At 46.9% G+C, this 13,656-nt stretch overlaps 1 protein-coding gene across 1 annotated transcript in view; it reads right to left on the reverse strand.

Moving 5' to 3' along the window:
- Positions 1–1,114: 1,114 nt before the first annotated feature.
- TRPM8 (transient receptor potential cation channel subfamily M member 8) overlaps positions 1,115–13,656 on the reverse strand; it is a 31,353-nt gene continuing 18,811 nt past the window's right edge. Inside the window, exons 16-24 of the mRNA XM_041399544.1 lie at positions 13,362–13,578; positions 10,816–10,907; positions 9,919–10,057; positions 9,004–9,175; positions 8,666–8,843; positions 5,428–5,618; positions 3,645–3,744; positions 2,429–2,462; positions 1,115–1,165 (exon numbers count right to left, since the gene is read on the reverse strand). Coding sequence (XP_041255478.1) covers positions 1,115–1,165; positions 2,429–2,462; positions 3,645–3,744; positions 5,428–5,618; positions 8,666–8,843; positions 9,004–9,175; positions 9,919–10,057; positions 10,816–10,907; positions 13,362–13,578 — 1,174 coding nt within the window. The remainder of the gene's footprint in view (positions 1,166–2,428; positions 2,463–3,644; positions 3,745–5,427; positions 5,619–8,665; positions 8,844–9,003; positions 9,176–9,918; positions 10,058–10,815; positions 10,908–13,361; positions 13,579–13,656) is intronic.

Raw genomic sequence — 13,656 nt, forward strand, 5'->3', positions numbered from 1 at the left:
TCCCCTTGTCCCAGGCTGCCCCACTGTATCTAATTACAGCCTGTTTTCCAGCCACACTGCAGCTGCCTTTGATCTGTGCTGGCACCGTTTGAGCAGCACTGGACCAATTGGCCTCCAGAATTCCACTATTCTACAGCCTAGTTTTTAGGGAGTCCAGCACATCCTAGAACCAGCCCAGGAACCGGTGATCCTTGTAGGTTTTATTAGGTGGTTGAAAGTCATTCATGACTAAATGGAACTTAGGTCAAGAGAATATTCAGTGGTCCCAGGGAAACAGTGAGCTGACTGGGGAATGTTTGGCACAGCTTAAAGTTCTCTTGGGCAAAACCACTCTGTGGAAGGAGGAGCCAGGCCCCAATGGCCAGGCTGATCAAATTGTTCCAGATTATCCCATTAACAGTTACATTTCTTAACCTACTGTCTCTAAAGATGACAGTGTTCTCTGCATCCATCTGCATTCTCTCTGCCTTTCACATCCCACTGTGGGATCCAAGCCAATTCTTCTTTGAAACTGGCGGCAAAAGGACCCGAGGCTGATGACCAGACACTCAGCTGGACCGGAGGCTTTGGGTCGGCTCCTCACACTGCAGCTCATTGTACTGGAGACAGGAAGGGTACATGATCCAGCCTAATGCCCCACTCTGGCAGTGGAAAAATAAACCTTACTCCTGCCCCCGCTTCTGTCTTTTCTATTTGGGTTGCCTGCTCTTCAGAGTTAAAAGGTACCAAGGGTAAAGGATCCAGCACAGCAGCCCTGCATTTCCTAGAGGCCCTCCAACACAAAGACAACTAAAATAACTGTGGGTTAGTCACAGTTTTTCAAAGGCAAGCAAGTAAAACAAGGTATTTTAAACAGTGCCAAAAATTGATAGAAACCCCCGATGGAAAACTGTATCTTTCAGAAAGAAAAACACAAATGAGGAAGAGAATTTGGGTCTCCTTTCTTTCCCAGTATCAGACAATACGAGTACAAGCATCAACAATTAATACTTACTCTTCTTTCAAAGACACACCAATTTAACACTACAAATGCTGGTAACCTTTTCCAGGGTAGAGAATGGATTTAAAGAGGGCTTACCCTGCTCCAGTAGCTGCTCTTGGATTTCAGCTGCACTCATTTAATTTTACTGGAAATCTCTTTCAGAAGGCCTTTCAAATCAGAGAGCTTGAAAAAAATAAGAAAGAGGTTATTTTTGTAAAGTCCATCTTGCTGAAGGAAAGCAATGCTAATGAGAAATGGAAGTAATGAGTAATTGCCTCTTCAAGTATTACACCAAATGCAAGAGTGCTCGAGAGGACACTCCTAATTACAGTGTTCATCAGGGCAATTAATGCAACGAGCCCTGATACCTCTGTATTTCAGTGAGTTAACCAGCAGTTAGCAGAAGAGAGATGCAAGAGATGGGTATTTCTTTCCAGGATAGAATTAAGGTTAGGAGGATCTCCTTTCAGATTCAAGAGCAGCATCACTAATCACAGACTCGCTCACCACTCCCCTTTCAGTCTGGGAAGCAAGTTATCATTTTGCAATGTAAATTATTTGACAGCAACCAAAATATGTACTCTGAAGTACATGTGGCTCTTTTCACCTCTGAGCTTCTCTAAAGTCTGTGCTTCATACGAAAGCCACTCCCCACTTCAGAGGCCAAATAGATAATTCAGTCAAGTCTCCAAAAACACCCATTGTGAAGGTCTTTTCAGCATCACAGTCACAGAAAGATTATTTGTATGGCAATTCTCATAGTGTGCTCTCTGGCAGATTGGTAGATTTCTATTGCTTAATTACCCCATGCCAACAGCACCAGAAGCTAAACTTGACAGGCACCTTTGGGAAGGGGACGTGTGTGACACCCCTTCTTCCCACGGCTGTTTCATGGGCCCGTTACACGGCTGAATGTTGCAGTTTAAGGTGGAAATTACTTCTAATTTATTCTGCCCCAGAACTCCTCCGGTGCTAAGCAAGTGCCTTTCTGTTTCATTTTCCTGCACAATATGAAGCTCTTGTGGCTTGGAAGGGACTTCAGAGCTCATTGTGTTCCACCCCTGCTGTGGGCAGGGACACAGGCTGCTCCAACCCCATCCAGCCTGGCCTTGGACACTTCCAGGGATCCAGGGGCAGCCACAGCTTCTCTGGGCACTCTGTGCCAGGGCCTCTCCACCCCCACAGCCAAGAATTTCTTCCCATTATCCCATCTAATCCTGCTCTAAATTCAAAACCATTCCCTCTGGTCCTAACCACTACACGCCCTACACATTCCCGTCTGTGGAATCCAAACAGCACAGTAAAAAAGTCCAGTTAAGCTGGGGTCCTGCTGACAAGTGACAAAGACTGCACACGACTCTGGGAGGCTCATTTTCCTTGCCATGGCACACCCCCTGCTTTACCAGAGAGAATCACATTCCCCAGAGCAATCTGGGACAGAAGTACCTTTGCATCCAGTTGTCTGAATCGATGCACCATCCTAGGAGCAGAAGGAGAACACGGAGCAAAGGGATCAGTCTGGATACCAAGGAAAACTTGGCTAATTACCACACCCCACCTTCCCCCAGTGCTCCATCCTCCCAGGGAGGCAGGGCTGCATGTGACTGGCATCATTTTTAGTACAAGTAAATTAACCAACATGCAAATTACTATCAGTAGGATTCTATTCCATTTTCCTTCTCTAGACACTTTTGCTTCCAGCACCAAGGAGATATTTTTGGTATTTGTTTGGCTTCTTACCCAACACTGCGTGTCTCTGGGTAGTCTTAACCTAAACACTTATTTGTGGACAGCAATGTTCGTGCCCACGGCTGTGGAAGGGTCTGGTTTTTCTTGCCCATTCCTATCAGCTCTCTCTGATTAAGGGAAATACTCAGGCTGCCAGAAGTCAGCAAAGTTAAGCAATCATACAGAGCAGGTTTTGTTCTCTAGCAGTGTTCTGTTTTTTGCTCTCTTTCTGTTTCTTTTTTCTCTTATACTAGTACTCTGAAAACAATGAGACATATCCCAAAGATAATGTTTCCATGAGCTGGCAGTCAAAGAAACACCCAAGTCTGTATCTCCAAGCTCCAAATACCGTGATTCTAAAGACCATCTTCCCTCCTCAGAGGTCTTCCTTACTCATGCTAGTAAGTACACATCTCCATCTGGATTACTGCTGTGGGAATGTCTGAGATTCCACGTCTAATGGTAAACATTCTCTGTTAAATGTATAACCATAGAATTACTTGGGTTGGAAAAGATCAAGTCCAACCAATTCCGCCACTAACTCGTGTCCCCAAGTGCCACATCCACACAGCTTTTAAATCCCCACCCCAAGATGGGGGTGCCACCACTGCCCTGGCCAGTCTGTTCCAGGGCTGGACAACCCTTTCCATAAAGAACTTTTTCCTAACATCCAGCCTAAACTAATGCTACAACAAGAGTGGCACTGCTGTGGCACTGCTTCCCATGATGAGATCTCAAAACACCATGGGAAGACATTTTCTTCTCTTCAGCAGACAAAAAAGCACCATTTCACTTTAGAAATCAAAAGCATGTCTCTGCTGAGTTTGTTTACTTACTCATTAGTTTGTAAACATTCAGAGCTGCTGAAAACTTGCCTTGACTAGAAATGTTCAAGAGAAAATTAAGAGAATGAAGACAAAAACGGCAGCCTTACTCTTCTGATGAATCACTTGCTTTTGTATTGATTTTGACGAGGTAATTTTCCTTCATGACAGCTTCCCATGCCAGGATTTCATTGTCCTCATTTCTTGAGCCTGGGAAATGTATTTGAAGAAAAAACATTTAATTTGTCTTTCCAAAGGCAAGGTGCAAAAACGCTGGGTCAGTGTGTGCATTCTGAGGTTAATGATTCCCTGCTCCACATCCTGAGCACTCACAGCCCCACTGCCCACCCCTGACTCAGCTCTGACAGATGTGACACTAACACCTGGCACTGAATGCTCCTGGCAACCAGAGTCACCTAAAAATACAAAATATGAGCAAACATAAAATCCTCCCAACACAAAACCCCTCCCCCCAACCTTACAAGCTCCAAAAGTCTTTCTGGACTTCTCTGAGTCTTGGTTAACACAGGTGCCTCTGCTCCAACAGGTACAGGACATTCTAGCAAGTTCCCATCTGGGTTTGAGCTTTCCATTTGTTCCTACATTATCCCATACTGGATCATTAAGAGTAACACTTCAAGAACCATGATGTGGGATTTTTCACTGAACTGAAGCACTCCAGAATGATGGAGAATTGTCTTTTCCAGAAAGCATTTTGTGGTGGTGCTGCAAATTCAAGAGTTGATACAGAGGAGCCCAATTTGAGGTATCCGTTTCCTCCAGGGTAATAACTTCAGCATTTTATCCTGTTCCAAGAGGACAGCATAAACCATAGGGGTTTAAATAAAAAAATAAAATTAACTGGGACTAAAGAAGCCCAGGGCTGAAGTCCCTTTCTCCCACCCAGAGCTCCTCTGAGCTCACACACCCCTCAGCTGTTCTCCCATATTCCAACAAGCATTTAAGGACCCAAATCCCAACCATTTCCATAAGAATTAAATGGGGAAGGCAGGATTTTATGACAGTCAATACACCAAGGTGCTTCCCCCATGCAGTTCTCAGTTCCTATCATCAGCAAAACCACAATCATTTTCTGGCTCTAATTAACTCTCCCATTCTTTCAGAGCTGCAGCATCAACTGTGCATCGTTTGAGCAGGAATATCTGCCATCCAACAGCAAGGAATCCACACAGCAATTTGGACAGCCAAAATGATTTAGTGCTAAGCAATTTTATACCCCAAAGCAGGCTCTTCCTCCTGAAGTGGTAACAAATCCAGCTTCTGCTGCAGGGCAACAGGCAGGCTGCTGATGGATGGGAACAAGCCTGTCAATTAACTCAACTTATGCTCTCTCAGCTGAGAAAACACTACATTTGCTGGAGAGGTGGGGGAAAGCTTCTTAAAACAATTCCTATCTGTGTCCTCTGACAGAGAAATTCAAGGAGAAACAGCTCGAGAACTGACTTGCCACATTTTTGAGGTGGTTTGCTCATTTGGCTACATGGAAACTGTTTATTCTCTTTCAGTCACTCCCTAGCAAGTAGAATGAATTACAAAAAAGCCAAACCCACCACCTTGCAAAGCTGGGAAACAGCACAGGCAACCCTGAAGAGTCAGGATTAATCTGAAGTCTTAATGATTGACACACACAAGGCAATTCTACAGCAAAATGGCTTGGACAAGAGAGCACTGGATAAATCTCACTTGAAAACTTGAATCTTACTGAAGAGATTTCAGCAGCACAGTGGATTTGCATGAGAGAGCTCTGCATGGCCCTTGGAAATTTCCCAGCACAGCACAAAATGCCTGGAATAAGCACAGGACGCCATGGAGGAACTGCAATGCACCTGCTGTAGGGATGACTTTTGGGCAACAAGGAAAAACCCAACTCACAACAAATGGATGGCTCTTTGCTTTCTTTGTTGCAGCAGCACTTGAAGCATTTTCTCAGCACCATGAATATGTAGGCAAAGATGACAAAGGGGAAGGGGATGGTCAGGCGACTGCAGTATTCCTGCACCAGGAAAAAACGCTGGAACTTCCACACCTGGTCATTGTTCTCCTGCACTGACCCAACAGTGTAGCTGATGGGAAAGAGAGAACACACCCAGGATGAGTTGTTCACCCAAGAGCTGCGTCAGAGCCAAGAACAGAGCATTCCTCTGCTGCACCAGGGCATGGTTTTACAGTCACAGAATCCGAGAGTGCTTTGGCTTGGGAGTGACCTTAAAGCTCATCCCATTCCACCCCTGCCATGGGCAGGGACACCTTCCATCATCCCAGGGTGCTCCAAGCCCCATCCAACCTGGCCTGGGGCACTGCCAGGGGCAGCCCAAAGCTGCTCTGGGCACCCTGTGCCAGGGCTTCCCCACCCTGCCAGGGAACAATTCCTTCCCAATATCCCATCCAACGCTGCCCTCTGGCAGTGGAAGCCATTCCCTGTGTCCTGTCCCTCCATCCCTTGTCCCAAAGTCCCTCTCCAGCTCTCCTGAGCCCCTTTAGGCCCTGCAAAGGGCTCTGAGCTCTCCCTGGAGTCTTCTCCTCTCCAGGTGAGCACCCCCAGCTCTCCCAGCCTGGCTCCAGCCCTTGGAAAATCTCCTCTGGACTCATTCCAGCAGCTCCATGTCCTTCTGATGGTACGGGCCCCAGTCATTCTGAAGGTGGTCATTTTTATTGACTAGGTGGTTATTTAGTTTGTTCTCCTTCTTAGTGAGTAATTTGCAAATGGGTAGAACTAAGACAGTAGGAAAAAAAAAACCAAAACAACCCCTTGAAGTTATAAATAAACCAGAAAAAATCTGAATAGGAACAAAATGCACCGTGTACTTTTACGACCTCAGCTCTAAGCAATTGTCTTCTAGCCTGGACACCTGAGAACAGGATGCTTCTGCACAAGACATTGAGTCTTATTAACTGATCAGATAACTCCTTTCTTAGGAAAAAATCCCAAACGTAGAACTCGAACCCTTACAAGACATTTAAAAGCTCCTGAGATTGGTAGTAGAGGTACGAAGCACACTGCAGGCACAGATAAAGCCACGGCACAAAGCACTGTATGAACCCAGCAAAGCTACAACCACAGGAGCAAGCAGCTCCCAGGCTGCCTGACCTTTCAGTGTGACAGTAAGGGGCAGATGGATGTTCCCAAAATGCCTCTGCTGAGAGCCTAATGCACCTTTATGTGGGATAAATGCAAACCTTCACCTGGTGGAGCTTCTCTTTCTGCTCAAAAGATAAATACAACTGGCCAAAACTAGAGGGTTTTTGCTGGCATGACAGCGTAAACTTGAGCATTTACCATCAATTAATGCTGTTAACAGCTTTAACAGCTGTTAAAGTAAGTGTTCTAGCAAATATTAAAGGTTTTTAGGGTAGAGCTGGCTTACTGCCACACTTCCCTTCATTGTTGAGAGGCACTTGCACCCTTTTCTAGGGAGTATGAATGAGCATGCTTGTCTGTCCCCAGGCACATCCTGGCTGCCTTGCCAAAAATAGCATTTCTGACTGTTTTAGAGTCCAGGTCAGCCTGGGGAGAAAGGCTCAGAGCAAAAGCTAAATCTGAGGCATTCTCAACTTATCACACTCAGACATCTCAGGCCAGGAAACAGTGGCAGTGTCATTCAGCTGAGAGATCCTCTTCAGCAGCACCAGGAGTCCTGTCAATACTCTCTTGCTGCCAAAGCAACTTCCTGCCAAGGTGCCACCAAAACACAGAAATAAACCTAGTGGTCCTCAAGAAAGGGTGGCCAGAGGTTTTGAGTACTCTTGTTATGATGTGAGTGTAAAGCAGAAAAGGAGCAGGGCTGGGAATGGGAACAGAGCCACAGCACCAATCCAGCTGCATTCCCAAGTGAGACACAGAGGCAACACACCCCATAGTCTGATATGAGGAACTTCCCAGGATTCAATCAACTCCCTGTCACAGCTTGCAGTGGATGCAACAAAGGTTTCTGGGAGAAGCTGAGGAAGATGTTCCCTGCCCTTGCTGGTCTGCAGGTGATGGCACTTCTCAAGACAAAGTCCTTCTGCATGCCCCACGGGAATGTGGCCCACTGCCTGTGGTCTAAGTCAGGACAACAAATGGCAGGTGCACCAGAGCAGTACCAGACCCTTCCTCACCACACAGCAGCTCAGGTTAATAAAACCACAGTGTCCTGAAGAGTGATAATGACTCATTTACTCCCTCCAGCCAGGTGTCCCAGATTGAAAGGCAAGATGTATTCTGTTTGCCATCTGCATGGCAGCTGTCTTCTGTTAAGTGGGCAGTTTTCCTTATCTCTTCCACACCCACTCCTCCCTCCAGGGAGGACATCTGCTGATAACAGGCTATTGAATGTCACTGCATGGCTGATAAGAACTATAGCATCCCAGTGGGAGACACTCTGCCCAGAGGGAGCAGCCCAGCACTCCTACCTGGATATAATCTGGAAATTCTGGAGTACCAACACAGCTTTTCCACTGGATTTCCCAAAGGAACAGCAGCTGCCTCTTCTTCCACTGGATCTTCAGAGGAAGACTACATCTTTCTACAGGATCACTGCTCCAGCAGAAGCACACCTGACACTCCAGGAGGACTGCAGCCACAGTTCCAACTGGACTGCTACCAACACCCTGACCAACAGGGTGTCAGGTTGTGTTCTGACTCTGTCAGTGTTGTTTTAGTTTACTGCATTGTTTATTTTATCCTGTTATTTTCTTCTCTATTAACAACCTGTTATTTTCTGCTCCCATATTTTTTTGCCTGGGAGCCCCTTAATTTAAAATTTGTAGCAATTTGGAGGGGGTTACATTCTCCATTTCAGGGGAGGCTCCTGCCTTCCTCAGCAGGTACCTGTCTTTCCAAACCAAGACACGAGGTCACTTGGGCAGCAGCTCACACTTGGTAAGGCCCTGACCCAGCATCAGCCCGTGTGACCCGCGGCGGTTCGCAGCACGCCCACAGTGCAGAGGATGCTCAGAGATGGAGGCAAAGGACAGGCAGCAATCCCTCCCCAGGACACTGCACCGGCTTCCCCCAGGCTGCTGTGACAGATGCAGAGGCAAGGGGTGGCTTTTCCAGCACTGCACTCCCTTTCCCAGAGACATGCCAGTACGGGGATGACCAGGAAGCCACGGCTCCTTGGGTACGCACCCGAACATGGCCACGAGCAGGTTGACCAGGAGGATGTTGGTGGAGAGCATGTAAATGCACACCAGGGGAATGGTGATCCACTCCGGGAAGCGGGGTTGGTTGTTGGCATCCAGCTCCACGCACAAGGGCTTGGACTCATTCCCAGAAAACGTGCAGTGGTCAAAGTTGTAGGTGGTACCTCAGAGAGAGAGAGAGGAGGGCAAACAGTGAGCTCCTCGTTCTGCAGGTCCTGCCCTCATCCCTCCATCCCTGCTCCCCATTAGACTTGGAGGCAAGGGGCCAGCACAGGGCTGGACAACCTTCAACACACTCAGGAGAGACCCCCAGAAGATAAATACCATCAATGTCATCGGGGTACTGGCCAAACATGGCCAGGTAGGGCTCGTAGATGACCGAGCGGAAGATCCACTCCCAGCGGTGCTCGTTCTTCCTCAGGATGCCTTGCCTGGCCACTCCAAAGGCCACCATCCACACAGCAAAGAGGAAGAGGAAGAAGAAGACATCTATCATCTGAAAAAGGACAGCAGGCATCAATCAGTGCCCCACTGCAGGACTGTTGCAAGCCACACGTGGATGACTTCTTGCTCCTAATTTCACCAACACACATTGACCACTTCTATTCAGAGAACTTCAAAAATATTTATGCAACCGTAAAAGCAAGGCATGTTTTGGAATACAGGATATTCCCCTGGCATCAGACAGGCTTGACAAAAGCCAGAACCAGGTAAAAAGGACTGTGGCTCACCTTACCCCTACGAGATGAAAGCTTCTGGAAATGCCACTCTGGATGGCTTCCAACCAGCATTTACAGCCCAGACACTCTGGCCAATGGTTTCATGAATTTCTAGCACTGTATGACAGGATCCTCACCACCCTCTTCCTCAGGTACTCGTGGGATGGATGCAGTGGAGGACCAAAATCCTCCTCTTGTACCCTGCATCATCACTGTCTTGTTTGGGGAATACTCATGGGAGCAACAGAAATACCACTGAAACATTTGAGGTATGAAAGACAAAAGCTACCAGGAAGCAAATTTCCTCTTCTGTTCTTCAGCCTGATCCTTATTCTCTCTCTGGACACAGAAAAATGCCCTACTCTTAATTACATCCCATTTAAATCTTAATTCATCCTGTTTAGCAGATTTAACTTGCTGGCATCATCAGAACATGGTGATTTCACTCTTAAGAGGGAAGGAGGAAAAAAGTGTCACATCATTTTTTTTAGACTCTGTTGAATAACTGCCAGAATCTTACCATCCTCTGCAGCATAATAATTTTGGGTCCTAGATTCCTGCTAACTGTGAAAATATGGATGAGCCTCAGGGTGAAAACTATGTAGTCCAAACAGAAAATTACTCTCCCGGAATACCAAGAGCTTTCATCAGAGTGAAGCCTGATGGAGACAGCAGAAGGAAACAAAGAGAAGCCGTGGGTGAATCATGCAGAAATCAGGCAAAACCACACTGAGACATTGAAATGGAGAGTGGAAGGTGAGTAATTGGAAAGCAGAGCACAGCTATGCAGGGCCCCATGGCCTCCCCATCTAATGGCAGGTGGCAGAGATGGTTAATGCACACTCTGTTTACACCCTTTCTTCCTGACATGCATCAGCCCTGCTCATTATTTCTCTTACCCTTCAAGCTATTAACAGCAAGGAAATTTGTACCTGGAGCTACTCCCACGGCCCTCTGAAACCACCACAGTGCAACAACTGCTCCACTGCCCTGAGGCAACAAGGACTAAGTTACAGCTGACTGAACAATTGCTTTGGAAAATGTGTTTCCATCATTTCTTTGCTGTGGTTTTTAACTGACCTCATTGTGTAGAACAGCTTCTGGGAGATAAAGACATTGTTAGGCTGCTGTAGGGACAATCCCACTCATTTAAATGTAACACAAGGCCCAGGTGGTCACACTAAATAGCCAGTAACAGGAGCCACAGAAAATCCTAAAGGTCCCCTGACTTTTTTGTTGTTGGTTTGTTTTTTGGGTTTTTTTTTAAAAGTCAACACTTGCCATTATTTGGGGCCTTCATAAAGGGAATTCCATTAATACATTGCTCCCCAAAATTTCATTACAGGTTGTAGTCAAAACCCACCTTAAGGCAGGGAAGCAAAGCTGTAACATGGACACAAGAGAAGGCACTACTCACCTGAACACAATCCCTGCTATGAAGTAGAAGATTGCAAGGGTATCCATAACATTCCACAGGTCTGAGAAATACTTGCTGCCGTTCATGTACCACTGGGAAGGAAAAATAACAGAAAGTAACCCCCACACAGCACAGTTTCCTTGCCCAATTAGCTTTTTGTCACACAATAGAGAACACCAGAGTGCAGATGGCTTTCAGTTTCCCCAGAAAGAGGGGTTTAGTGTATCCAGCAATGCCACAAGTTACTGGCACAGCCTGGTTTTTTGGGTCTCGGAGGTCCTGGAGGCACTGTGAGGGGACGGGGCTCACAGTTTAAGGGTAGCTGATGCATCCTGGCTTCTCTCCCTTCACAGAGCTCATTCACTAATCTGCCCCCAGCTACAGGCACATGCTTTGGATCCAAGACGCAGATTTAATTTCTTCTTCTAATTACACACCTCTCTATTTCTGAACTGCAAGTCTAGTGAGAATGCCTGCTCATTCCCTGACTGACTGGCACAGCAGCCTGGATCCCAGGTCTGTGCAAGAACCAACCTCTGCAGTCAATTCAGAGGTGACTGATGAGGACAAGAAGCTTCACCAGGACAAACCTCTGCCAGGCCTGGAGAAATAAACTGCATCCCCAGCCATAATTCTTTTGAATTTCAATTTTCATTGAAATGATCAAAGTTTTGGAGAGTACTGCTCAGTGAATCTCTAACTGGCATATCCAAGGAGGGCAATTCTGCCCTTAGTACTTCTATGGGAAGCAAACAGAAATCAAAGGGAGTTTTCTCCTAGGTGCTGTCTCTGCCCAGTAGCTCCCTAAATCAAACAAAACATCTGGGACTGAGGTGCACTTCTCCAAATTCCAAGCAGTTCCTACTGCTGAGAGGTGAAGTGCACAGAGGTTCTGTCCAGATTCCTCCTCCACTGGAGAAAGCAGGGCTTTCCTTCACACCCCACCAGTCCACCCACTCACCTGGCTGGAGGCTACCTCCGTGTGGCTAAGGAGACAGCAGGGACAAGGCCTCTCCAATTTCCCTATGGCTCTAAATGGGACTGGAGCAGCTCCAGATACTTACAAATCCCTGGCACCACCAGAAGTGAAAGCAGGGCTGAGCCAGTGGCTTACAGTTCCGAGACTGCTCCAGACCAAGGGGGGCTGCTTTCTCCCCAGAACTGGTTCTCTGACTGCTGCAGCTACATGGGACCCCAGGCAAGCTGCTCCTACTTGCCTTGGATGTGAAAACAAAATCTGAGGTACCCCTCTCTTTTACTTCTTTAAATACAAAGGACACTGACACAATTTTGATGCAGAGTTGGAGCAATGCACACGTGGTCTACCTCAGGAGAAGCCAGGGAGGAATTTCCCCAAGAAGTTTAGAGGATTGGGACACTGCTCTGCTTTTCTTCTCCATTTCTCCTGCTCAGGAAAACAGCTTTGCAGCCAGAACACTGGCTGCAGGTAACCTGAAATATTCAAATTTAGCTGCCTCCACTGCCAAACTGGTACAGTCTGGCTACCAGTTACTAAAGGGAATTGCAGCAGTTCTACCTGGTCAGGGTAGTAAGAAAAAGGGACATTGGTAGGAAAATAAGGTTTCTATCCCTAAGGTTTTCCCCAGGATTTTTGCTGGGTACACACAGGACGTGCAAGGACAGGTCCAGAGACACCAGAACCTAAATCAGCAGAAACAAACACTCCATTAGTGTTTTCATGACAAAAAAGTCTTTTACTTTTCCCCCATTTTCTTAGCAAGTAAAGTTGCCACAAACAGGGTTCCACCTTGACTATTAAAAAGGGAAAACACCACAGGAACAGCGGCATCAGAAATGTCATCTGAGCTCAAGTGAAAAAAAAAGCTAATGCAGGGTGGGATGATCCAGCAGATCAGCCACAAACACTCATGAGGCCACTCAGGCCTTACAGCAGAGTCAGAGAGCAGCACCAAACCCACGCACCCACTGCTTTCTGCCTCCCCCAGCATCCTCCCGCTGCTCTGGCCACAGACTGGCAGAGACCAGCTTGCCCAAAACCCACCAGATTCCATGTGAGGTGAGGAGAAGATACCAGCTAAGTGGCTGGCTATAAAGGCAGTCCCACGTGCTGTTCCCACATCACAGCTGGCCCCTGAGTCTACACTGAACCACCAAAACCTGTACAGATGATTAAAAGCTAAATAGAAATGCATAAAGGTATGCAGTTTACTGGCAAAATAAAAAACAAAGGGGGTGGAATGTAGGGAAGAGAGGCAGGAATGACTTAATCTAAAGCTTTGCACCAAGGTAAATGGGCTAAATCTAACCCTTTATTACCAAGTACCTTGGCAAGCCAAGCATTCCTGGGAAACCTCTGCACTGGCACCATTATCCTCTTGGTGCACAGACACTGCAGCTACAGGGGCACAAGCCGGAATTAAACACCAGAGGAAAAAACCCTCACTGAGCCCTGAGCAGCTCTGCTAGCAAGTGGCTCCCCTGAGCACCTGCACTGCCTTGGAGGGGAAAAGCCACAAGGCTGTGGCTCTAACACTAAACTTTCTGGGGTTGCAAGAGCTGCCTACTTGTCTCACTTCATCACAAAGCAGAATGAAGACCAGCACGTAGAGGATGATCTCCAGGGCCGTGGGTTCCTTCTGGAAATCCATCAGCAGCACGTAGGCGAAGAGCAGCAGGAAAGCAATGTAGAAGATGACGTTCCAGGAGAAGACCACAAAGGGGGAGGTGAAGAAAGACACATAATATAAGAAGAGTTTCTTACTCTTCTCCACAGGCTTTTTCCTGAGGAATCAAAAGAGGGAAAAGGTCTCAAAGCATAGCTTTTAATGCCTAGAAACATCTGTGTTCTTAAAAGTGAAA

Source organism: Onychostruthus taczanowskii, unplaced genomic scaffold, assembly GCF_017590055.1.
Source record: "Onychostruthus taczanowskii isolate IOZ18803 unplaced genomic scaffold, ASM1759005v1 scaffold164, whole genome shotgun sequence".
Lineage (NCBI taxonomy): Eukaryota > Metazoa > Chordata > Aves > Passeriformes > Passeridae > Onychostruthus > Onychostruthus taczanowskii.